The sequence below is a fragment of the Schistocerca serialis genome, chromosome 2, assembly GCF_023864345.2.
Source record: "Schistocerca serialis cubense isolate TAMUIC-IGC-003099 chromosome 2, iqSchSeri2.2, whole genome shotgun sequence".
Classification (NCBI taxonomy): Eukaryota; Metazoa; Arthropoda; class Insecta; order Orthoptera; family Acrididae; genus Schistocerca; species Schistocerca serialis.
The window spans coordinates 905,751,450-905,778,521 of NC_064639.1; the positions used below are offsets into that span (position 1 = coordinate 905,751,450).

Sequence of the window (27,072 nt, forward strand, 5' to 3'; positions counted from 1 at the left end):
GAATAGAGGAGTGCCATATTCAGAGTCCCAAAATTCGTCAATAGGTTTCCCCCGGCTCTTCTGTACGCCATACAGAATCAGCAAGCCTAAAAATGAAAGAAGCTCGCATCTGTCTGTATCACGCCAGTCAACTAATTTTCCAGACACTTTCAATTCATTTCCTCGTTGATTTGTGAACTGAATTATTATATCCAGCAATTCATTAGTAATAAACTGCCTGAAACAGTCAACAGCTGAGCTAACATTAACTGTACTAGGAATACCTGCTGAAAATCGTTGTATGTTGCGGATTGGAAATCTACGAATTGATGGTTCTTTTGTACTCAATGCAATATCCCGACCCCTGCTTACCACTACTGCACTTTCATCGTCTCCACTGTCATCATTTTCAGCAAGAATATCATTTTCTTCTAATTCATGTAAACAAATTTCATCACTTTGGTCTACCTGTGTCTCTGTTCCATTATCTTCGGCGTCACTACCTTCTGAATCACTACTGCTACGAAGTAAGTCTTCCATAGCTTGTTCTACACTATAGCCAGGAGCAAAACGTATTCCACCCATGCTGAAATTACACTGCAACAACAAACGTACAACAAACGTACAAACGAACTTCGAGTTTGAGGTTAGTTCTGAGTAACACCTGAATGACACCTGAATTCAGTGTTACCAACTCAAAATACCTAAGAAAGACATTGATAGTTGATAATCTATACATTCTATGAATGTTACATATAATCTATCTGGGGTCATAATTGACCCCAACAGTAGTTTTTGTTAATTATTGATTTAAATGTTGCGTCAAGCGCTCTAAAAATTTTTGTGAGAGAGCTACAATACTGTGTGGTAAAAGTCATAAAATTCTGGATTTTTACAAGAAATAGAAATGTTATTTTATCCATAGTAAAGATGATTGGGGTCACCTATGACCCCAGAGTGAGTCCTAGGGTTAAGGAAGTATTTTGTGTACCGTTTGTATGTGTTTTGTACCTCTCTTCCACTGTATTATGTCGTCTCTTTGAGGTTAAGGTATCTTACTGCGTTTACTACATTATGCTGAGAAACACACACACACACACACACACACACACACACACACACACGCACACACACACACACACACACACAGTGTGAAATTTCACAAGTGGTATGAGTGATGCTGTGTATGTATCGTATTTTCTGAATGATGGAGAAAGCACAGTATCTTATAACCACAAAAGGAGGCTATAGTGCATGGCACGCAGCACAACACACAAATACTAACGTAAATATTTGATCATGACGATGAGAAAGTCTCCAAACGCGTCTTGCGAAGCATGAAAAAAAAATACGTAAGAGGTGCAATGTTTCATTATTTAAAGAATAAATGAAAATCGGAGGCTTTCTGACCGCAGAAACTATTATGAAGAATGAAATTGAGGCAAACTTTTCTGCTTCCAGCTTGTGTTCGGCACTTCTTAGAGAACCAATGATACAAAATATTAACTGAAGACGCCTGTAATTATTCCTGACACCTCTTTTCTCATTAACATCCTGTTTTCTTCTACATATTTTGATTATATGCATATGATGAAAAAAATTGATCAGTATGTGTCATCGATTTTGATAACACAAATTTTGGTGCTGGTTGACAATACGTTGTAGATATTAGTACCAACTGTATGGTACGTAACACGTGCTCGCCAGCCGACCTGTCTGGAATGCTGACAATTTGCTTGGTCAGTACACATGTGTCCGGCCGCAGTGTGACGCAGGGAGTAAACCTATGGCTGCTGTCCGCAGCGGGCAGTATTAACTAGCGTGGCCTTGGGCGCGAATATGTCTCTTTTCTGAGCTCACCATGAAGCCTTTCGATACGACTGTAATTAGGATGTCAGACACAGTGATGATGGGTGCGCATAGCGTGTGTGTTTCATAATCAGCCTTTGTTAATAAAACTGTTTAAACTTACTTCTTGGTGTTCGTGTACTGCCGAACCTCAACGACTCACCGCTTACAAATCCTGACAAATATTTCGTCTAATTATCATCTGAGGCAACAAAACAAACAACCCCCTTATAGAAGTGGTGTCAGCATGGGGATAATTATGGAAAATCTACAGTTCTGAAGAGGTGCAGCAGCAGCATGAACGTCTTCCGACTCTGCGGGGACATCCAACGCTGGAATTCGGGTTAGTCTACTCCAGCTTGGCTAGAATACGAAAGGCAGTAATGGATTTTTATTTTACGTTTTAGTGGCTCATTGGCGTTAAATTAGACGAAATGTCGCAATCCAGTTAGAGTAACGTTGTCGATCTACAAACTGTTATTAACGAACTGCAAGAAGAGATTCGGCAGTTAAAAGCAGAAAGAAGCGAGCGTAACATTCCGAAATACTTGTCAAATGATAGTTCATGCAACACAGGTACAACTACAATAAAGAATTTTTCATTATTGCCATCAGTACCAGTGTTTAGTGGGAAACCTGAACATAATGTGAAAGCGTTTTTTCCTAAACTTGAAGGTGCCGCCCTGTTAGGATCATGGACAGATTCCGATAAGCTAGTGGCTGCCAAATTAAGAATTCAGGGAGCAGCACAAGATTTCATTAGCGCGGAGCCTACTTGCGTGAAAAAAGAAGATTACAATGAGTTTAGAACGATTGTTGTTCAGAGGTTTAAACGTAAAAATGAGATCAGATTTTACAGAGAGCAGCTTCACAGTTTGCGAATGCGACGAGACGAATCTATCGAGTAGTTTGCCGACAGGATTCGGAACATCAATGCTCAAACGTACGAGTTGATGAAAATGAAAATTACGTTAAGTTGTCTGAAGCCGACCAGAAAGCCTTGGACACATTCATTCAGGGGATGCACGGAGAGAAAGTAAGCAAAGCTGTTCGATTGGCACGATGTAAAACGTTTCAGGAAGCAATAGAATCAGCTGTTGGTTTCGTTGAAGCACTAAGACGACCGGATGACATGCAGAAACAAGAATGCAGAGTTTCCAACACAACAGTACAATGCTACAGATACCATAAGCTGGGTCATAAGCGTAAGGATTGCAAAGAGAATCGAATCTGCTATCATTGCGGGATGCAGGGCCATGTTTCGAGAGACTGTCGCAACAAGAAGAAAGGTAATGTGAACAACAGACAATCTGCCAGATCTTTAAGCGAGTACGGGCACCACTCCGTTCGCCCCTTGCCAGAGACAGTGAATCCTGTTAGTTCCCGCGAAAATCACACCGAAAATGACTTCGTGATAGGTGCTGTACATCGCGGGAGAAACATCAGACTACTTATTGACACAGGAGCACAGACCTCATTAATGTGGTGAGGCATAGGTAAACGGGATAAATTGAAACCGCCGCTATTAAGTGTGCCAGGGTTAAATGGAGAAGAACTACAGTACGTAACTATGGAGAAGTTGGCGTAGAATTAATTCTTGGCCAAAGCCAAGATCAAGGTGAAAATAAATATAAAGGTAAATACGCAGCAAGGGTGCAAGTGGTTTCAAATAACGAAACGCGTTACGACGGTGTACTTGGATTTGATTTCTTGTCCGTTAACGAGGCAGCGATATTGGTCGCAGAAAGATCAGACTAGGCTGTAGCAACTGCAACCTAAGAAATCGTTCTTCAGATCGTACCCAAAGGAGCAGTAATACTGACGTCGTGGGAATGGACCGCCCAAACGATGCATCAGGTCAAACCGTCCGAGTCGATGTTCAAATTGATCAGCCTCAGCAAATTCCCAAGGGAGCAGGAAAGACAATCTACATTGAAGTCAAGTCACCCCGATGCAAGGAAGGAACTTTGTTATTAATTGAGCGATCGGAGGAAAGTGAGTTACTAGATACAATGTATTGTTATGTTGCTAGAAGTGTAGGTGTCACTACAATGGTTAGATTTCTTAGTGTTTTCTTGATCGTTTAGAACAGAAAGCGCCCTAAAACCGTCTTTTGTTTGTTTCGCGGCCGTTAGCCACTAGTCACTTGAATCAGCAGTTGTCTTGTGACAGCCAGAGCGAGAGCACCAGCAGCAGCGAGTACTGTTTGTATAAAGCGTTTTTGTACTTATTTGCTGCGCTTAGCTTTTAAATAGTTTTTCTGGGAAAACCTAGCGTAGTTTTCGCGTCTCGTATTTCAGTGAGTGTTTCTTGATTATCAGAGTAGCTCATCAGAAGATTATCTTGGGAATTTGTCACCGTATAGAGTAGGGTAAACATAGTCATGTGTAGGGACTGTGGTGGTTGTGAGCGGACGCAAGGAGAATTGGCCACTCTTCGGGGGCAGGTGGAGGCTTTGTCTGTTAGGCTCATCGAGCTCGAGGCGCAGGCGTCGGCTCGTAGTGGCGTTGGGGCAACTGTGGTGAGACCTATGCCTACTTCGGTGGCCTTGGAATCACATGGAACCCCTGATGTCGCTGCGTCTTCCGGCAGTGAGCATCTTACCGGTCAGCCATCACTCCAGGGTGAATGGCGGACAGTGGTGGGCTCGCGCGTGCCTGGCCGAAAGGCGAAGGTGGGATCTGGCCGCGTGGCAGCTGCCTTACCCCTTTCCAACAGGTACGGGGTGCTTCCTAGTGGTGATGACATCGTTTCCGAGCCACCACAGGATGCCTCGCCTGTTGGGCCAGTGGCCGATTCTCCGGCAAGGTCCCGACAGTCACAGAGGGCGGGCCTATTAGTTATAGGGAGCTCCAACGTTAGGCGGGTTATGGAGCCCCTCAGGAAAATAGCGGGTAGGTCGGGGAAGAATGCCAGTGTGCACTCGGTGTGCTTGCCGGGGGGTCTCGTCCGTAATGTGGAGGAGGCCCTTCCGGCAGCTATTGAACGCACTGGGTGTGACCGGCTGCAGATAGTAGCACATGTCGGAACGAATGACGCCTGCCGCTTGGGTTCTGAGGCCATCCTTGGTTCCTTCCGGCGGCTGGCTGATTTGGTGAAGACAACCAGCATCGCACGCGGAGTGCAAGCTGAGCTTAATATCTGCAGCATAGTGCCCAGAGTCGATCGCGGTCCTCTGGTTTGGAGCCGTGTGGAGGGTCTAAACCAGAGGCTCAGACGACTCTGCGACTATAATGGTTGCAAATTCATCGACCTCCGTTATTGGGTGGAGAACTGTAGGGCCCCCCTAGACAGGTCAGGCGTGCACTACACACCGGAAGCAGCTACTAGGGTAGCAGAGTACGTGTGGCGTGCACACGGGGGTTTTTTAGGTTAGAGGGACCCCCCCTTGGGCGAAACGATAAAATACCTGACGGCTTACCAGAGAGGACATTATCATCGTTGATAAAGAACGTCCGTCCGCAGAGACCAAAAACAGGAAAAGTTAACGTAATATTGGTAAACTGCAGGAGTACCCAGGGCAAGGTTCCTGAATTAGTATCTCTTATTGAAGGAAATAGTGCGCATATAGTATTAGGAACGGAAAGTTGGTTAAAACCGGAAGTGAACAGTAACGAAATCCTAGACACAGAATGGAATATATACCGCAAGGATAGGATAAACGCCAATGGTGGAGGAGTATTTATAGCAGTAAAGAATTCAATAATATCCAGTGAAGTTATTAGCGAATGCGAATGTGAAATAATCTGGGTTAAGTTAAGTATCAAAGGTGGGTCAGATATGATAGTCGGATGCTTCTATAGACCACCTGCATCAGCAACCGTAGTAGTTGAGCGCCTCAGAGAGAACCTGCAGAACGTCGTGAAGAAGTTTCGTGATCATACTACTGTAATAGGGGGAGACTTCAATCTACCAGGTATAGAATGGGATAGTCACACAATCAGAGCTGGAGCCAGGGACAGAGACTCTTGTGACATTATCCTGACTGCCTTGTCCGAGAATTACTTCGAGCAGATAGTTAGAGAACCAACTCGTGAAGCTAACGTTTTAGACCTCATAGCAACAAATAGACCGGAACTTTTCGACTCCGTGAATGTAGAAGAGGGTATCAGTGATCATAAGTCAGTGGTTGCATCAATGACTACAAGTGTAACAAGAAATGCCAAGAAAGGAAGGAAAATATATTTGCTTAACAAGAGTGATAGGGCACAAATCGCAGAATATCTGAGTGACCACCATCAAACGTTCATTTCTGAGGAAGAGGATGTGGAACAAAAATGGTAAAAATTCAGAAACATCGTCCAGTACGCCTTAGATAAGTTCGTACCGACTAAGGTCCAAAGCGAGGGGAAAGATCCACCGTAGTATAACAATCATGTACGAAAGGTACTACGGAAACAAAGAAAGCTTCATCATAGGTTTAAGAGTAGTCGAATCATAGCTGATAAGGAAAAGCTGAACGAAGCGAAAAAGAGCGTAAAGAGAGCAATGAGAGAAGCATTCAACGAATTCGAACATAAAACATTGGCAAACAATCTAAACAAGAACCCTAAAAAGTTTTGGTCATATGTAAAATCGGTAAGCGGATCTAAATCCCCTATTCAGTCACTCGTTGACCACGATGGCACCGAAACAGAGGACGACCGAAGAAAGGCAGAAATACTGAATTCAGTGTTCCGAAACTGTTTCACTGCAGAAAATCGTAACACGGTCCCTGACTTTAGCCGTCGCACGGACGCCAAAATGGAAAATATTGAAATAAACGATATCGGAATTGAAAAACAATTGCTATCACTTAGTAGCGGAAAAGCATCCGGACCAGACGAGATACCCTTAAGATTCTACAGTGATTATGCTAAAGAACTTGCCCCCTTTCTATCAGCAATTTATCGTAGATCGCTGGAAGAACGTAAAGTACCTAGCGACTGGAAGAAAGCGCAGGTCGTTCCCATTTTCAAGAAGGGTCATAAATCAGATGCGAATAATTATAGGCCTATTTCGCTTACGTCAATCTGTTGTAGAATAATGGAACATGTTTTGTGTTCTCGTATTATGACGTTCTTAGATAATACAAATCTCCTTCATCATAACCAACATGGATTCCGGAAACAGAGATCATGTGAAACTCAGCTCGCCCTATTTGCCCAAGAAATTCACAGTGCCGTAGACACTGGCGAGCAGATTGATGCCGTATTCCTGGACTTCAGGAAGGCATTTGATACGGTTCCGCACTTACGTTTAGTGAAAAAAATACGAGCTTACGGAATATCGGACCAGGTTTGTGATTGGATTCAGGATTTCCTAGAAGAAAGAACACAACATGTCATTCTTAACGGTTCAAAATCTGCAGATGTAGAGGTAATTTCGGGAGTACCGCAGGGAAGCGTGATAGGACCTTTATTGTTTACAATATACATAAATGACTTAGTTGACAACATCGGTAGATCCGTGAGGCTATTTGCAGATGACACGGTTGTCTACAAGAAAGTAGCAACATCAGAAGACTCGTACGTACTCCAGGAGGACCTGCAGAGGATTAATGCATGGTGCGACAGCTGGCAGCTTTCCCTAAACGTAGATAAATGTAATATAATGCGCATACATAGGGGCAGAAATCCATTCCAGTACGATTATGCCATAGGTGGTAAATCATTGGAAGCGGTAACGACCGTAAAATACTTAGGAGTTACTATCCGGAGCGATCTGAAGTGGAATGATCACATAAAACAAATAGTGGGAAAAGCAGGCGCCAGGTTGAGATTCATAGGAAGAATTCTAAGAAAATGTGACTCATCGACGAAAGAAGTAGCTTACAAAACGCTTGTTCGTCCGATTCTTGAGTATTGCTCATCAGTATGGGACCCTTACCAGGTTGTATTAATAGAAGAGATAGACATGATCCAGCGAAAAGCAGCGCGATTCGTCATGGGGACATTTAGTCAGCGCGAGAGCGTTACGGAGATGCTGAACAAGCTCCAATGGCGGACACTTCAAGAAAGGCGTTACGCAATACGGAGAGGTTTATTATCGAAATTACGAGAGAGCACATTCCGGGAAGAGATGGGCAACATATTACTACCGCCCACATATATCTCGCGTAATGATCACAACGAAAAGATCCGAGAAATTAGAGCAAATACGGAGACTTACAAGCAGTCGTTCTTCCCACGCACAATTCGTGAATGGAACAGGGAAGGGGGGATCAGATAGTGGTACAATAAGTACCCTCCGCCACACACCGTAAGGTGGCTCGCGGAGTATAGATGTAGATGTAGATGTAGAAATGGTGAGACAGAATGTCGCAAAGTCCCCGTTACAATAACGAATATGAGCAATGAGGATGTTGTTTTGCCACAAGGAACGAAAGTTGCTGAAGTGTCGAGCGTATGTAAAATTAACGTTATAGAGATTCCAGATGAGGTAACAAATGCTGCAGTTATAAACACAGATTTTTATAACAGTACCGCAAAATTGTATCGAGGAGATGAAGTTAACAATGAACTGAAGCGCAAGATTTGGAAGAAGATAGAACATTTGACAGCTGATGAACAGAAAATTTAGCTCCTGTTTTGTTGGAGTATGCAGATTTATTCCGAGAACGTGCAAATTTACCTGTCACTCATTTAGTTCAGCATAGTATTCGTACAGGGAATGCGGCCCCAATCACACAGAAACCTTAGCGAATACCATTCAGTCAAAGAGAGTTGGTAGAAGACGTGGTTGAAGAACAATTAGAAGCCGAAATTATAGCACCAAGAGATCCTTCAGACCCACTGTGGTGTTCGCCTATTGTAATTGTAAAGAAGAAGTCGATTTCAGGAGATTTTGTGTTGATTACCGATCATTGAATGCTGTGACCACACCCGACATTTATCCCTTACCAAATTTAATGGAGACCTTGGATTACTTGGTTAGATGTCGAATTTTTCCAGTGTGTGATTTAACAAGTGAGAACATGAAGCAGCATGCTGAGAGACTACAAGCTGTTTTTGAGCGTATAAGAAGCGCAAATCTGTCTTTATCAATAGATAAATGTCATTTTGCACAAAGCAAAGTTAACTATCTTGGTCATGTTATAACCAGTGAAGGTGTTCGACCTGATTCAAAATTAATTGAAGATGTAAAGAATTTTCCTGAACCACAGAATTTGAAAGAACTATAATCATTCTTGGGAGTGCCTAATTTCTACAGACGATTTATACCCGGTTATGCGACTATAGCAGGTCCAATGACACAGCTACAGAAGAAAGGAGCCACATTTAATTGGTCAACAGAGTGCAAAAAGGCAATGGAAGAACTTAAAACTGCTCTAGCCGCAGACCCAGTGTTAGCCTATCCAGATTTCAATAAACCTTTTATTCTTTCAACAGATGCATCCAATTTTTCCATAGTTGCAATCTTGTCTCAAGAAGCTGATGGTCATGAACATCCAATCTCATTTGCTTCCAGACAATTAAACAAAGCAGAATGTAATTCTACTACTATTACTGAGAAGGAGCTTCGTGCTTTGGTTTTTGGTATAACACATAACGGATGTTTCTTAACAGGAAGAGAATTTACAGTTATTACAGATCATGCCGCACTTAAATGGTTATTGAGCTTAAAGGATACAAGTTCCAGATTAACAAGAAGGGCATTAAAACTGAGTGAGTACCTGTTTAAGGTTATTCACCGACCTGGTAAACAACATTTGAATGCTGATGCAATGAGTCGAAAAGTCAATGTTTGTGTTACAATAAGTCAAGAAAAAGAGTTAAAGGCAGCTCAAGAAGAAGCTCCACAATGCAAATTTTGTCGAAATAGATGGATTATTGTACAAAATCACTAGTAAAGGAAACCGTCCAGTTATTTCAGGTAGCATGAAAGAGCAAATCATGCGAGAACAACACTATTCTTTATTATTAGGACGGTGTGGTAAAAAAGCAACAAACATTAAAATAGCTCAAATGTTTTGGTGACGGAGTCGCAAAGCTGACGTTTTCGAGTTTGTTTCACAATGTGATTCCTGTAACAGACGGAATAATGTAGGAAAAAGTAGAGCACCATTGCAAGAACTACCAGAGACAAGTGAACCATTTGAACGAGTGGGATTAAATGTCGTAAGAACATTGCCTAAGACTAAAGATGGAAACAAATACATATTGACAATGTCAGATAATTTCTCTAGATACCTTCTCATGATATTTTGCTATAAAAATACAGCGAACAGCCACTTTTTTACAGTAAAATATCATTATCCATGGCCATGGAGCTCAACAGTCCAAATAAAATGGACAAATTGTTACCTTCTCAAGATACCAAAACCTGATCAGAGCGCTGAGACTATAGCTAAAGTTTTTGTGAAAGAATCGATTCTTAAGTTTGGATCATCATTAAGTATAATTAGTGATCAAGGAACGAATTTTATGAGTGAATTACTTAAACAGACTTGCAAGCTCATGCAAATAACTCAGTTAAGGACTACACCAGCACACCCTGAAGGAAATGGAAGAGTCGAGCGAGTTCACAGAACAAGTATTAAAATGGTTAGCCATTATGTGGGCAGCAAACACGACAATTGGGATGTCTGTTTACCGTACTTGGTAAGTTGTTATAGTGCCAAAAAGCACAGGTCATATGAGATCGTCTACGGAAGAAAAATGTATTCACCCTTGGACTTTGCACGATCGACTGCTGGAATCAGCAACGAACATGTAAGGTATCTAGCACGCAGGCTAAAGGAAGCATGGAGGGGAGTGAAACAGCGAAATCATCAATCCTTTCTCCCAAGCAAGACAACACGACCGCCAGGCAGCAGTGCCGCAGTATCGAGTTGGAGATCTTGTGTATCTGAGCAAAGTGGTGTTAAAGAAGAGTCAAGTCAAAAAGTTTAAGATGTTTTGGAAAGGTGTTGTCGCCAGACACTCTCAAGCTCCAACTGCCCTTTCGTTCGATTGTCGTTCATGTCAGTCGTGTAAAGCCATTTCTGGGCAGATTTCCTGTAGTATCGCAAGACGATGAGGACCGACCGAGAAGCAGACCTGCTGTTTGCAAACCCAGGAAGCGAGAATTGCGAGGTCACAGTCCAGACTTCGAGGCCGAGGCAGCGCCACGTTCCGAGCGATCCTGTTCCAGGCACCCCTTCAATGTGCGTAAACATGTGTAGTGTGAGAGAGTGCAATGTGTGTGTTTATTTCAGCCATGAATGCGTTGTGAAAATTTAGTTTTGAAGCTATTGCACAAGTGCACAAGTGAAACTAAACCTTTTATTCCACAGGTTACCACAAGAAACTCATTTATTTTATGTTAATTGTTAACTCTAGTATTTAGAACTAATTAACCATGTTCATTTCTATTCTAATGTTTGTTATGATAGCGTATTCTACTAATACTGTAGTAATAGTACCACAGTGTACAGATGTTTTGTCTGAACCACGATCAGACATGGTATTTTCAACAAGTAATGCAAAACATGTCCTCAAGTACAATTTGAGTGAACTTCAGCAAGAGTTCAGTACTGTAAAGAAGCAAATTGATCTAATTCGTTCTGTTAAGGGTAGTGATACAATTTTGGAAATGGGTACATCTTGGTATAATAACTGGATCACAGCCAAAATGCAGGTAAAGTCTACATTTGTTTTTTAAGGCTTTTGCCACATAAAACTTTAATTAGGCTTAAACGTGCCTGGTTTGATTTTGGAGGGAGTATCCTTCGTACTGTATTTGGTACTTTAACTAGTCGAGATCTATTGTAAGTTAACGCATAATATTAGCTCTTGAACAACAGTCCAGCACAGATTTTACTAACCTCTCTAATGAAATTATCGTATTAAAGAATATGTAAAGAACCATTACTAACCATACAGTTTTCATTGTACAGATTGTAAAGCAATTTATCTCACATTTCCAAATAATTCGTAATGAAACGAACGCAAATATCCGAGAACTATTCCAAGGATTAAATGCTGTGAGTGCACACTGAGATTTAAACACTCTTTTGTTAAGGATTACTGACAGTTTATCAAATGCTAGAATTGATACCCTTAACTTAAGAACAGCCTTAGAAAGTAGTTCGAATGACTGTTTGAGCAGTGAACTACTACATTCAGAACAATTTTTACAGATCCTGCTAACAATCGAGCGTAAGCTAGATGCAACCTGTACTATGATTTACCCTGTTAAATCTTACAATTTATATGATTACTACAAGTTAATCGTCACACACTCTTTAATGATTGAAGATGAATTAACTGTTACTGTTTCTATATCCATTGCTAGATCAAAGCATAATTTTGAAATGTATAATATTTATACTTACCGTGTGAAATGGACAGAAGCAGGTATTCATGTAAAGTTCGTACTGAATGATTATCTACTGATCAGCAAGGATCGAAGATATTTTGTGTCCCTAAATGAAAATGATTTGCATATGTGTAAACGTAGTCATACCTTAATTTGCTCTGAATTGGCAGTATTCTTAGATAGTAGAGTGCGCAGCTGAGACAAACAATTGTTTATGAATCATCCCCCAAGAGATGATTGCCCTAGAATTTTAGTCCATCTTTATCATCCATTTCTTAAACGATGTTTCGAAGGTATAATTTTCTCATTTAACTCCACCCTTGATGTCACATTTACATGTAAAAAATACGATACACCTGAGCTACCCTTTACACTCAAATTGAATAATAGTGGATTAATCTTGAATGCCACACATTGTGGTTTACCATGTGAACTATTTGATATGCCTAGCGTATTACCAACTACATTTCAAGCAACAGAAAATTTGCCATTAATGAGAATGTTATCTGTTTATTACAATGATTCATACATATTAATATATGGAAAGCATTCCTTATCAAGTTTTTCTGAAGACAATAATTTACTTAAGGATATCCATGAAAATCTGATTTCTTCCAATAATGAGTTAAACTTCATTGAAGCAGCAAATAGAATTAAATCGTTCGATTCATCCAGTAATGTTAATGCATACTTGATTGTCAGTATTGTGTCCGTATTGCTTTTATTAATTTGTCTTTGTCAACAGCATTTGTCATGCATGAAATTGTCATCCTGAAGGCACGCTTCTCTGTACCGAATGTTACTGTGTTTGCAAATGAAATGCGTGTTGCAATGCCTTCTGACGCCACAAATGGCGAAATACATTCATAGCGCCCAGGTGGTCGTTTTGAGCTTTGCTCTTTTTCTCTGGGGAGAGTGATGTATGGGTCTATGGGGTGCACGCACCCTTACAGTATGCAACACGCTCTCGCCGGCCGACCTGTCTGGAATGCTAACAATTTGCTTGGTCAGTACACGTGCACCTAACCGCAGTGTGACACAGGGAGTAAGCCACTCGCCACCTTCCGCAGCACCTTGTATTAACTACCGTGGCCTCGGGCGCGAATATGTATCTTTTCTTAGCTCACCATGGAGCCTTTCCATACGAGCATAATTAGGATGTCAGACACAGTGGTGTTGGGTGCGCATCTTTTATAATCAGCCTTTGTTAGTAAAATTGTTTAAACTTACTTCTCAGCGTTCACGCATTGCCGTACCTCAGGGACCCACCGCTTACAAATCCTCACAAATATTTCGTGTAATTATCATCTGGGGATACAAAACAAACAACCCCCTTTTACAGTGTTAATAAAAAACAAGGTAGTGAACGTCCAAACCGTACAAATGCCAGAAACTATTTAATTTAAAGAAAAATTATCGTTGGTATAATCAGTAGGGAGTGGCGGCGTTGTGTTCACTGGTTAAGAATCTGGTATGCAGTTAGTTTCATTGATATATGTGTAACAGCACAGCATGTTAATTTCCACCTATGCCACCTCCCCTCTAAAGTGAGCCAACTTAATGTGCTCGTGTCATTTGTACAGTTCCTTTAAAAGGCTAGCATGGAACTTCTTATCTTCAACGAGAATGCTACGAGACTTGAACAGAGAAGGCTCTGCTCATGCACGCCCTGATCTCTTTGGGGCAGGCTTATTAAAGGCTTCGGAGGCAGCCATAATAATTTCCTTTGACCAGTCGAAACTAGTTGCAACCGTCCATTGGCTGCAACTTGAATACCATTCACCCAGTCACAAACCACGGCAACTGGGAGAATGGCTGCGCCAAACGTATACGCGTGGTAGCAACGGTTGCAACTGTATCTCGAAACAACGTACCTTCTTTCTTGAAATTCTGTGGCTAACTTCCCCACGTCCAACTATTGCTAGCGATCCTCACCCATGCGTGGAGCATTGTCTGTCCTTCTAGGCGACAGTCCGTGGCCACAATTCCCAATACTGGGAGTTCGGTCCTTTGCTGACGCTCCTGTCTCGCCTGCAGCTGCCACCGTGGTCTGCCCTGAGCCACAAGCCCGCTAGCGCTCAGTCGTACATCAAAAATACCTCATCTCGTAGCAATTCTGGGGGCCGAGTAGCTCCCTTAACTACGTGTAACGTCACATGGCGGTCTGTAGACCGCATTCCTTTCTGCGATTATAAAAACTTCTCTAGAAGTAGCGTGTTTGATAAATAATCAAAACCTCCTTTGTCCCGGGTTAGAACCCCACCGCTGCTCAAATTATGAATAAAAATCATCAGGAATGGTAGCCGAAGACTTCCGGCATAGGATGTGACCCCCATTCTGCCAACTGCCTTGTCAAAGAGGAAGGAGAAGCGGACAGAGGTTCAGGGCACTCTCTTGCCCTTGGGGTGGGACAGTGAACCTAAAGGCGGAGGAATCACCAACGTTTAATGGCATGAGGATGCAGAAGGGAATGGAAGCCACTGCATTAAAGATACATACTGTGAATCCACGGGACATATAGCCTGTAATTGAAAAAGTGTCGTCGTGATTCCTCCATTGGCAAAAGATTCTGGGCTAGTCCATCACATGGACTTCCGGGAGGGGACTGTCAAGGGAGAAGTGACCGCTAGAAAAAGATTGAATAATCAATGAAAGGATTACGTTCTACGAGACGGGGCGCGGAATGTCAGAAGTTTGAATGTAGTATGGAAACAAGAACATCTGAAAAGGAAAACGCAAAGGCTCAATCTAGATATAGTAGGGGTCGATGAAGTGAAATGGGAAGAAGACAAGGATTTCTGGGCAGATGACTATAGAGTAATATCAACAGCAGCAGCAAAATGGTACAACAGGAGTAGGATTCGTTATGGATAGGAAGAAAGTAAGTTACTGTGAACAGATCAGTGATGGGGATGTTCTTCTCAGAATCGACAGCAAACAAACACCAACAACAATAGTTCTTGTGTACATGCCGACGTCGATTGCAGTACATAAAGGAAGATGAAAATCTAATATTCATGGGGGACTGGAATGCGGCTGTAGCGGAAGGAGTAGAAGCAATGGTCACGGGAGAATATGGGCTTGGGACAAGGAATGAGAGAGGAGAAAGGCTAATTAAGTTCTGTAATAAATTTCAACAAGTAATAGCGAATACTCTGTGCAAGAATCACGGGAGGAGGAGGTATACTTGGAAAAGGACAGGATGCACGGAAAGGTTTCAGTTAGATTACATCACGATGAGACAGAGACTCCAAAATCAGGTACTGGACTGTAAGGCATATCCAGGAGCAGATGTAGACTCAGATCACAATTTGGTAATGATGATGAGTACGCTGTAGTTCCACATATCTACATATATACTCCTCTAGGCAGCAATCGGTGTGTGGCGGAGGGCACTATTCGAGCCAAAGTCATATCCCCCCCGTCTGTTCCACTCGCCGATGGCGCAAGGGAAAAACGACTGTCTGAACGCCTCAGTACGTGCTCTAATTTCACTTATCTTTGAATGGTGATCACTGCGCGATTTGAAAGTCTGTGGTAATAATATATGCTGTACATCCTCGGTGAAGATCTGATTTCGGAATTTAGCAGCTCCTTCCGTTTAGAAACTAGTGAGGAAGAATCGATGAATAAACAAGTGGGATACGGAAAATTGGAAATTTGTCGTAAGGTCTTATGCGACCAGACTGCTGATGTCGTCGGTCCCTAGGCTTACACACTACTTAATCTAACTTAAACTAACTTACGCTAAGGACAACAAACACACCCATGCCCGAGGGAGAACTCGAACCTCCGACGGGGGCAGCCGCGCGAACCGTGACAAGAGGCCCTAGACCGCACGTCTACCCCCCGCGCGGCGATACGGAAGTACTAAAGAATGAAGAGATACGCTTGAAGTTCTCTGAGTCCATAGATACGGCAGTAGTCAATAGCTCGGTAGGCTGCTCGTTGGAAGAGGAATGACATCTCTAAAAAGGGCACTGGCGGAAGACATAAAGAAAACCGTAGGTACAAGGATGGTAGCGGCGAAGAAACCAAGGGTAACAGAAGAAATACTTCAGCTGATCGAAGAAGGTGGTACAAAACTGTACAGGGAAATTCAGGGATACACGAATACAACTCACTTAGGAATGAAATAAATAAGAAGTGCACGGAAACTAAGGGGAAATGGGTACACGAAAAATGTAAAGAAATCGAAAAAGAAATGATTGTCGGAAGAACTGACTCAGCATATAGAAAAGTCCAACCAACCTTCGGTTACATTAAAAGCAAGGGCGGTAACATTACGACTGTAATGCGAATTCCACTGTTAAATGCAGAGGGGAGAGCGTATAGATGGAAGGAGTTCATTGAGGGCCTGTGTGAGTGGGAGTTGTCTTATGACGTGGCAGAAGAACAAATAGGAATCGACAGGGAAGAGTTTGGGATCCAGTGCTGGAATCGAAATCTGGAAGAGCTTTGCAAAACTTGAGATTAAATCAGGCAGAAGGAATGGATAACATTCGATCAGAATTTGTAAAATCATTGGGGGGAGGGGGTGGGGGGGAGGGGAAGTGGCAGCAAAACGATTATTCACATTGATGTGTAAAATGTGTGAGATTGGCATTGTACCATCAGGCTTTCGAGAAAACATGTTCCACACAATTCCGACGACTGCAAGAACTATCGCATAGTCAGCTTAACCGCTCTTGAATCCAAGATGCTCATAAGAATAGTACACAGAAGAATAGGAAAGGAAACTGAGTGTATGTTAGATGACGATCAGTTTGGCTTTAGGAAAGGCGGAGGCTCCAGAGGGGCAGTTCTGACGTTGTGGTTGATAATGGAAGCAAGACTACATAAAAATCAAGACACGTTCATAGGATTTCTCGCCCTCAAGGAAGCGTTCGACAATGTAAAATGGTGCAAGATGTTCGAAATTCTGAGGAAAACAGGGGTAAGCTATAGGGACAGGCTGGTAATATACATATGTACAAGAACCAAGAGGGAACAATAAGAGTGAAAGACAAACAACGAAGTGCACGAATTAAAAAGGGTGTAAGACATGGATGTAGTCTTTCTCCCCTACTGTTCAGTCTACATGTCGGAAATAAAAAAGTTTCAAGAATGGGATTAAAATTCAAGGTGAAAGGATGTCCGTGATAGGATTCGCTGATGGCTTTGCTATCCTCAGTGAAAATTAAGAAGAATTACAGGACATGATGATGGAATGAACAGTCTAATGAGTACAGAATATGGATTGAGGATAATTCGGGGAAAGACGAAAGAAATCAGAAGTAGCGAAAAATGGAACGCCGAGAAACTTAATAACAGGATTAGTGATCACGAAATACACGAAGTTATGGAATTCTGCTACCTAGGCAAGAAAATGACCTATGACGGACGGAGCGAGGAGAACATAAAAAGTGGACTAGCACTGGAAAAAAGGGCATTCCAGGGCAAGAAAAGTCTGTTAGAACCAAACTTAGGTGCTAACTTGAGGAAGAAATTTCAGAGAAAGTACATTTGGAGCACAGCATTGTATGGCAGTGAGCCGTGGACTGTGGGAAAACCGGAACAGAAGAGAACAGAAGCATCTGAGGTGTGATGCTACAGAAGCATGTTGAAATTAGATAGACTGATAAGGTAAGGAATGAGAAGGTTCTCCGCAAAATCGGCGGGGAAAGCAATATACGAAAATCACTGACAAGAAGAAGGATGTTTGTTAAGATATCACAGAATAACTTGCATATACTAGAGGGATAAGGAACGGGTAAAATTGTAGAGGAAGACAGAGACTGGGATACATCCAGCACAAAACTGAGGACTGGTTGCAGTTGCTACTCTGAGATGAAAAGGTTGGCACGGGAGAAGAGCCCTTGGCGGGCCGCATGAAACAAGTCAGAAGACTGATGACTCAAAAATGAGTAAATGAGTAAATAAATAAACAAATAAAAATAAAAGGTAGATGTCACTAGGCTGAAGAACCGACCAAAAAACGTCGTACGGTCCTGCGTATAATAGGGTAGAACACTGCCTCCTGAATTAATCTTCTGTTGGTAGTGCACTTAAGAAGTTCATGGATTTGCGCTAGGGGGCACTACTCTATTGGTCACGGTCCACGTCACTTTAGAGGTTTAGTAATCTTATCACCTGATCTGTGTCAGTGGCTTATTTGTTCACTTTCAAATGCAATAAAGTTTGATATTCACATAAAATTCGGTTTTTCTTGCCTTACCTGCGGGCTTACAAATCACTCAGACGCTTGGGAATTCTTTTTCATGGTAAAAACTGGTAAAGCACCTCACAGGCGCAGCGTGATATCCGAAAACTACATTCCTGTAATCCTATTGTCTCCCTCTGATCATCAACCCCTGTACGCCGCTGCGCCTTCACAAACACGTCGCTGCGTCCCCGCATCTGCGCAAACTACGTGTCATATCCAACGCAACGTCAGCCAGCTCTCTCCCCCAGATAATGAGATCCACCCTGATATTTATCCCTCCTACCAACTTTGACGCTTCCCCACGTATCCCAGACCACATCGGGGCTCCTGTCTCCTTCTCATTCTCCATCCATCCCCCCTCCCTTTCCTCTTGTAACCACTACCCTACCCACGCAACACACTACTCCTCACCCTCTGTCTTTCCCACAAACTATATTCCCCACTATCCACCTCAGTTCCTATCTTACATCTCCAAAGTTTTCCTTTCTGAGAGACCCCAACTTTTTACCCATACTCTTCCACCCTATGGAGCATACTCTCTCCTCCGACAATACTTCTTACCCTGCGCAGGTCCTCTAGATTTTAAGTGAAAGTCCAGTGATTCCGTGTTTTGTTTTTTAATTTTTTTTTTATCAGAATAATTTAACCTTCCTGAGATGTCTTTTTAAAATTCATATATTTTCCTTTTTTTTAACTGGTGGTCTTTCATTTTTAATTTAAAGTATAAAAACAGCCCCATATTCTGTTTCTAATTCTCATTACAATTTTTTTTAATTCGCTTGGCTGAAAAGTGGAATTTTGTATCGCTGACAACTCCTCCCCCCCCCCCCCCCCCTCTACCCATATGGGACGAGTGGGATGAAATAACAATAGAGGAAAGAAAAAGAGAAAAGTGCAGCGTGACTGTAGATAAGGAGGAAAAGGGGCGCGACTATCGGTGTGAAGGGGAGATTAATACCTCTGAGACACGTGACCAAATTAGTACAAAACAAAAGCTATTAGCTTGCAGGACGATCTAAAGCACGAAAAACCCGAAGTTTCTCGATATGTGATGTGAGTCGCGTTGAAGCGCAGTACCCTGTGTTACCTTAGTAATTGTACGATGGTCCAGGGTGTGTGGGTGCACTGCACCGCACGCTGCTGCTGACAAGGCGACCGCGGCTAACCGTCATCACCGATTTCGTCTAAATTTATGGTATTTGCAGGGTTTCGTCAGAAATAAAAGAGACAGAGGTGGCAGCTCTAGATAGCAAAGCGTTTAGAAAATACAGCATGTCTGACGCTGTTCGGATGAGGCATGAGTTATTTATGTCAGCGTAGTTCCTAGGTAGCGGTTGGCACGTAGGGGATTGAGTACAGAAAGTAATCCGGCGGTCGTGGGATCGAGTCGTCATGAGAAAATATTTTTTTTTTTTTTTTTTGCAAATAAACCGAAATGTTGCTCAATATATGGTCTGTATTAAATATTTTGATAACAGGCATGAAAAGGAAAGGCAAAGGAAAAACTGGACCTGCAAATAAATTTGCAAGAAAGAAATGTACTTACAAAATCCACGAGGACTCGCAAATAACTTTCCAGGAGGTGACCGTCGTAAATGCAGGACTTCGTATTCCGCTAGTTTCGTTTTGATCTTCGTACAGTGCACGCGAGCACTAGGTTCCCACTACAGGTACAATCTGCCCATCGGACATTGGGGACAGCGCTGGCTGCGGCGGCGGAGGTCGTTCACTTGCTAGCTCTCGACCGAGTAGTGTGAATAATTCGAATATATTGTAAGAAGACAGTGAGAATATTCTTTTATTGCAGAAACTTTAAGGGGGGTAGGACGTCAAAAGGGCCGACTTCGAGAAGGAGAGGCACCACAGGACATTTTAATTAGCACTGTCTATACCTTTACAAATAAATTCATAAAACTTTGTCAGCATGACCGGGAAGGATTCAGGATTCACACTCACAGCAGTGGAAGTTCAAAATACGGAAAAATAATATTTTTTTAAATGTGAAATTTCATGATTTTTTTCACTTACTGTTGGCTGCATTTGTTGTTATAGGTACACTTTTCTTCAGAAGTAAGAGAGATTCTTCGATGAGTTTTGCACAGCTTACAAACCATACTTGCAGGTGTATGAAACTCTAGAATTTATTTAATCTATGGAAAAATGAATAGGCTGTTACGTTTTAAACTTCGTATTTAGAGAAAACTCGAATTTCATAGTTAATTATCTCAATTTTTACCACAGTTTTTAACAGCAACAAATGCAGCCAATACCAAGTGAAAAAAATGATGAAATTTCACATGTAAAAAATATTTGTTTTGTTATGTTTTTGAACTTCCTTTGCTATGAGTGTGAATCCTGAATCCTTCCCGGTCATGCTAACAAAGTTGAATGAATTTATTTATAAAAGTATAGACAGTGTAAATTAAAATGTCCTGTGGTGCCTCTCCTGCTCTAAGTCGGCCCGTTTCACGTCCTACCCCCCTTAAAACAACCATGTGAGTGTGAAAATCCGGTGATTATAATGTGTGCAAGCTGTGGAGAAAATTAGAGTTTCCCCTGTTTTTACGAAGAATATTATCCCAGCACGTATAAATAATCAACTGCAAAACAATAAAAGAATCTAATTTTATGCATGAAGTTCTCGTTTACACCTTATAATCTCTTCTTAAAAGTTTATGAGCTATTGTAAAATTTCCTTTCCCTTTACTTTTCATGACTTTTACGAAAATACCTATTAGAAAGTACAGTATATTGAGCATTAGTTCGGTTCATTTTCGGTGTGAGTAACGAAAACTTTTGAAATAAAAACAGATTTTGCGTAGGGAGTCGACCACAGGACCTTTGAATTACTGTTCTGTGCTCCGTCCGCTGCGGCATACGTTACATGGAATCTGTGCTAACATAAATAACTCATGCCTCGGCCGGCCCACACCAGAAATACTTTTCTTTCTAAACCCTTGGCCATTCATAGCTTCCACTTTTGTCGCTTTCATTTCTGACAAAGCCCCGCATACACTACAAATCTGGATGAAATCGGTGACGACGAATAGGCGGGGTCCTCTTGTGAGACAAGTGTATGATCAGAAGTGCCGCAGGGAAGTGTGATAGGACCGCTGTTAGTGATTTTATATATATATATATGATATCGCGGACAGGGAGGGCAGCAATCTGCGGTTGTTTGCTGGCGATACTATCGTGTGCAGAAAGGTGCTGAAGTGGTTGTAGGAAGGTGCAAGATAACCCGTACAAAATTTCTTGTTGATGTGATGAATGATAGATAGCTGTAAATGTAGAAAAATGTAAGTTAATGAGGATTAATGGTAAAACAACCCTGTAACGTTCGGATACAGCATTAGTAGTGTCCTGCTTGACACAGTCACATCCTTTAAATATCTGGACGTAACGTTGAAAGGCGATATTAAGTTGAACGAACATGTTAAGATTGTGGTAGGTTAGGCGAATGGTCGACTTCAGTAAATTCAGGGAATTTTTGGAAATTATGGTTCATCCGTAAGGGACACGGCATGTCCGATGTTAGAGCGACTCATTGTTAAGCACCGCTCGAGTGTTTAGAATTCGCACCAGGTTGAAAAAAATGGTTCAAATGGCTCTGAGCACTATGGGACTTAACAGCTGTGGTCATCAGTCCCCTAGAACTTAGAACTACTTAAACCTAACTAACCTAAGTACATCACACACATCCATGCCCGAGGCAGGATTCGAACCTGCGACCGTAGCAGTCGCGCGGTTCCGGACTGCGCGACTAGAACCGCGGGACCACCGCGGCCGGCCGCACCAGGTTGACTGGAGGTTCAAATGGCTCTGAGCACTATGGGACATAACTTCTGAGGTCATCAGTCCCCTAGAACTTACAACTACTTAAACCTAACTAACCTAAGGACATTACACACATCCATGCGCGAGACAGAATTCCAACCTGCGACCGTAGCGGTCGCGCGGTTCCATACTGTAGCGCCTATAACCGCTCGGCCACTCCGGTCGGCCTCGACTGGAGGAAGACACTGAATCAGTTGAGAGGTCGTCAGCTTTCAGACCGGTTACTGAAATGTTTGTTCCGTTTCTGTAGTCTCGACAACTGTTAAGGCTACAGAAAGGGAGCAAACATTTCAGTGACCAGATGGAAAGTTCATCATTTTGACAAAAAAAAAAAAAAAAAAAAAAAAAATGGCACGAGGGAGCTGTGAAGTGGTAAGAGTGGGTTACCGTCACAGATAAATGTAATGAAAAGAGATAACACGTAGATGTCTCGCTGAAATGAAAACGACACATAAACGGGCGTGAACTACGTTACAACAAAGGAATTCAGGAGTCAAGACTTCCAAAAGGGAACGTAACTTCAAAAACGTTAAAAGCACACGAAGGTTGGAACTTTAATAGTGGCAACTATTTATTTACAGCTTGTACAAAATAGATACGTGTTTCAAAGTTTTACTGACCTTCAAAGTAGTCACCAGCATCGTGTATAACCCGTTGCCAGCGATGTGGAAGTCGTAGGATACTCTTAGCAGCGCCACTTGTGTTGACAGTTCGAGTGGCGCGGTCTATTGCCCGACGAATTTGTAGCAGTTCTGAAGCGAATGCCGTGAAGTGTTTCCTTCAGTGTAGAAATAGAGTTGAACTCACGAGGGCTTCAGTCAGGGGAGTGAAGTAGGTGGTACCGCACTTAGCAGCCCCTTCAGTCAAACAAATCAGTCACAGCTCGCACTGTACGTGCTTGAGCATTGTCCTGCAAAGTGATGGTCAGGTCCTGCAGGAAGTGTCATTAGTTCTGTCTCTGTGCTGTTCATTTTTGGAAAACAACGTACAACCAGCTTAGAAACAGAAGAGATGACACTTTCTGCAGGACCTGACCATCATTTTGCAGGACAATGCTCAAGCACGTATAGTGCAAGCTGTTACTGATTTGTTTGACTGATGGGGCTGCTAAGTGCCGTACCACCTACTGCACTCTCCTGACTTAAGCCCTCGTAAGTTCAACTTGATTTCTAAACTGAAGGAAACACTTCACGGCATTCACTTCAGCATTGCTACAAATTCGTCGGGATATAGACCGCGCGACTTGAACTGTCAACACAACTGGCACTGCTGAGAGTGTCCCACGACTTCCACATCGCTGGCAACGGGCTATACACAATGCTGGTGACTACTTTGAAGGTCAGTAAAACTTTGAAACACGTATCTATTTTTTGCAAGCTGTAAATAAATAATTTATTAATTAATTAATCAAAAACAGTCTTAATCGCATTTACAATTATTATACCGCCAACCGGTTTCAACCTGACGAAGGGGTCATGTTCTGGGCGTTTACATCATTGGCCGACTGCTGGTGGTGTCACTCCTGTCTACATAACGGCAGGAAACTTATGTAGCCAGGAGTGACATCAGTAGTAGTCGACCAATGGTGTAAACGCCCAGAAGATGACCCCTACGTCGGTTTGAAACCGGTTGGCGGTATAATAATAATAATAAATGCGATTAAGACTGTTTTTGAATAATTTACTACCATACTAACCGCTGCTTCATCTCCGCAACCATGTTGTCCAAAAATCAATGTAAATAAATCAGCTCCACAACCATGTTGTCCAAAAATCTATGTAAATAAATAGTTGCCACTTCTAAAGTTCCAACCCTCGTATGTTTTGACAGAGCACAGAAAAAACTGGGTGACTGTGAAACTGTTGCGTTCAATTGCTGCAGCTTCTGTGACAAACTGTTATGTTTTCGTCGTTTATTTCGAAGTGACCACATTCACATTCATATGAACACCTAAATCAGGCAACGAGGCATATCTCACGCACTTACCAGTCATAAAAATTAGGTGCGTCGATAAGAGATTCCTGTCATATGACACAGGTACTGTCACCAAGGCCGTGTATGACGCAGCAGATGTTTTTCCTGGTGGAGGATTCTGTTGACTTATCACCTTATCGTCAAACGTTTGCCGCTCCCATTCGAAAGCCAATTCCTTTCGGCTGCTAAACGAGTAGTCGTGCAGAATCAACTGTCGTTATAGGTCCTTACCTGAAACCTCGCTGTTGCAAACGAATGTTACACCACGACACAGACACAAATTTGAATAAAGCGAACAATGGAAAAGGAATTGGCGTAAGGAAGCTTTGAACACAGCTGGCCTGCACTGCAATCCAACACTGTAACCACTTATCCACGCCGCCATTGCTTTTGCACGTTGCTCTGTATTGTACTTCTTCTTCTTGGACCGTTCACTGTTTCTATTATGCATTTTTTCACCGTCCAGTACACTTTTTTATGTTTTCATGCTTCATCTGCTGTGCACTGGGTTCTCGTACCACCAAATCTGGAGGGGTGTGATAGGGACTTTCTCTTGCAAGGTTCACAGTCCCTTGCAGTGTAAAATACTTAGGCGTCTACGTCAATGCAGTCAAAAGATACGGCCATTTACGCTTCGACCATAGATACTAGTAGACTGGCCTTGCTGCGCAGAAGCTATTGGGCTGGTGTGGCTCCAACATAAACCACGTGACTCTTAGCAAAACGTGGCGGGATTTCAAATCAGCGGTTTGCCATCCTATGTTTATATCGTATTTTACCCACATTTTTCAATTGACTGCCAAACGCTTCCAACAAAAATTACTTTTTTATTTGCGAAAAATTATGTCAGAACTACATTTGATTGAATTTGTTGACAGTACAATTTATAAAATGTAACAAATACATCGAACGCCCCTCCGGTGGGCAGCGGGACGAAATTACTACAAAGTATCAATTAAAGTAAAATGTCGTTAAAATTCTTTTAAACAGTGAGAGTGGGCTCGTGTCAAAACTTTAAGCATTTGATTGGCCGCGTTTTCAGCTCTAGTTACTTATAAAAGAAAATTGGATATGGGAATTATGTCAACTATAGGTGCCAAAATTGTCGACTTTAGGAGCAGGTCCATTTTAGAGTATCAGTTTTAGGTGTACTTCAGAGGTTCAGTTCCTAATATTTTTACAAAAGTTTAAACTATCAGTTTAAAAAAATGATATTTTACATAAAAGGTGAGACTTAGAAGTTTCAGAAAATAATTTTGGAGCCTACATTTATTTAATAGTATTAGAAGGTAGAAAAAAATTATCTTCATGTGTCGACTATAGGTGCTCTTACCTTATTATAATCTCACTTGTATATACAAAAAGACGCGTATGTACAGATGGCTTAAAGTTTTTCCGTCTCAGGGCCTGTATCCAAAGGTGCCTTCGGTTTTCATCCTTAGGGAACCCATGAATAAGAACGAGAAACAATTATACTTACTTCTGTAACCGAATTATCACAGATACTTTCCAAAATGTAATATGAGTCTGACTTTACGGGCATCACTTTCAACACTTTAATTTACGTGATACTCTATTTCAAGAGTAAAAAACATATAAAAGTCACTTCAGCAGATTTCAATAAACGCATCTGCACTATCATAGAAACACTTAGACGTGAAATGTAATGCCATTTCCCCCTACAAAACGCTGAGTACAGCCATAAGCGCAACACGAAACAACCATGTTTTGCCAACATTCACGTGACTTTAGCCCAGAGATGTTGGAGCCACGAAAATGACGTCAGGGCCAGTCTATTATATTTATGGTCGAAGCATTAACGTCACATATTTTAATACCTTGCCAGTATGGATATCGACAGCAGGCAAAAGTGGATGAAATTATACAGGGTGTTACAAAAAGGTACGGCCAAACTTTCAGGAAACATTCCTCACACACAAAGAAAGAAAATATGTTATGTGGACATGTGTCTGGAAACGCTTACTTTCCATGTTAGAGCTCATTTTATTACTTCTCTTCAAATCACATTAATCATGGAATGGAAACACACAGCAACAGAACGTACCAGCGTGACTTCAAACACTTTGTTATAGGAAATGTCCAAAATGGCCTCCGTTAGCGAGGATACATGCATCCACCCTCCATCGTATGGAATACCTGATGCACTGATGCAGCCCTGGAGAATGGTGTATTCTATCATAGCGGTCACAAAATACGAGCACGAAGAGTCTCTACATTTGTTACCGGGGTTGCGTAGACAAGAGATTTGAAATGCCCCCATAAATGAAAGTCAAGAGGGTTGAGGTCAGGAGAGCGTGGAGGCCATGGAATTGGTCCGCCTCTACCAACCCATCGGTCACCCAATCTGTTGTTGAGAAGCGTATGAACACTTTGACTGAAATGTGCAGGAGCTCCATCGTGCATGAACCACATGTTGTGTCGCACTTGTAAAGCCACATGTTCTAGCAGCACAGGTAGAATATCCCGTATGAAATCACGATAACGTGCTCCATTGAGCGTAGGTGGAAGAACATGGGGCCCAATCAAGACATCACCAACAATGCCTGCCCAAATGATCACAGAAAATCCGTGTTGATGACGTGATTGCACAATTGCGTGAGGATTCTCGTCAGCCCACACATGTTGATTGTGAAAATTTACAATTTGATCACGTTGGAATGAAGCCTCATCCGTAAAGAGAACATTTGCACTGAAATGAGGATTGAAACATTGTTGGATGAACCATTCGCAGCCAATCAGCTGCTGATAGTGCCTGCACACGCTGTACGTACTACGGAAACAACTGATTCTCCCGTAGCACTCTCCATACAGTGACGTGGTCAACATTACCTTGTACAGCAGCAACTTCTCTGACGCTGACATTCGGGTTATCGTCAACTGCAAGAACAATTGCCTCGTCCATTGCAGGTGTCCTCGTCGTTCTAGGT

At 42.2% G+C, this 27,072-nt stretch overlaps 1 protein-coding gene across 1 annotated transcript in view; it reads left to right on the plus strand.

The window, feature by feature from the left end:
- The first annotated feature begins 925 nt into the window (after positions 1 to 925).
- LOC126456507 (galactosylgalactosylxylosylprotein 3-beta-glucuronosyltransferase P-like) overlaps positions 926 to 27,072 on the plus strand; it is a 216,155-nt gene continuing 190,008 nt past the window's right edge. Inside the window, exon 1 of the mRNA XM_050092257.1 lies at positions 926 to 936. Within this exon, the coding sequence (XP_049948214.1) occupies positions 926 to 936 (11 nt within the window). The remainder of the gene's footprint in view (positions 937 to 27,072) is intronic.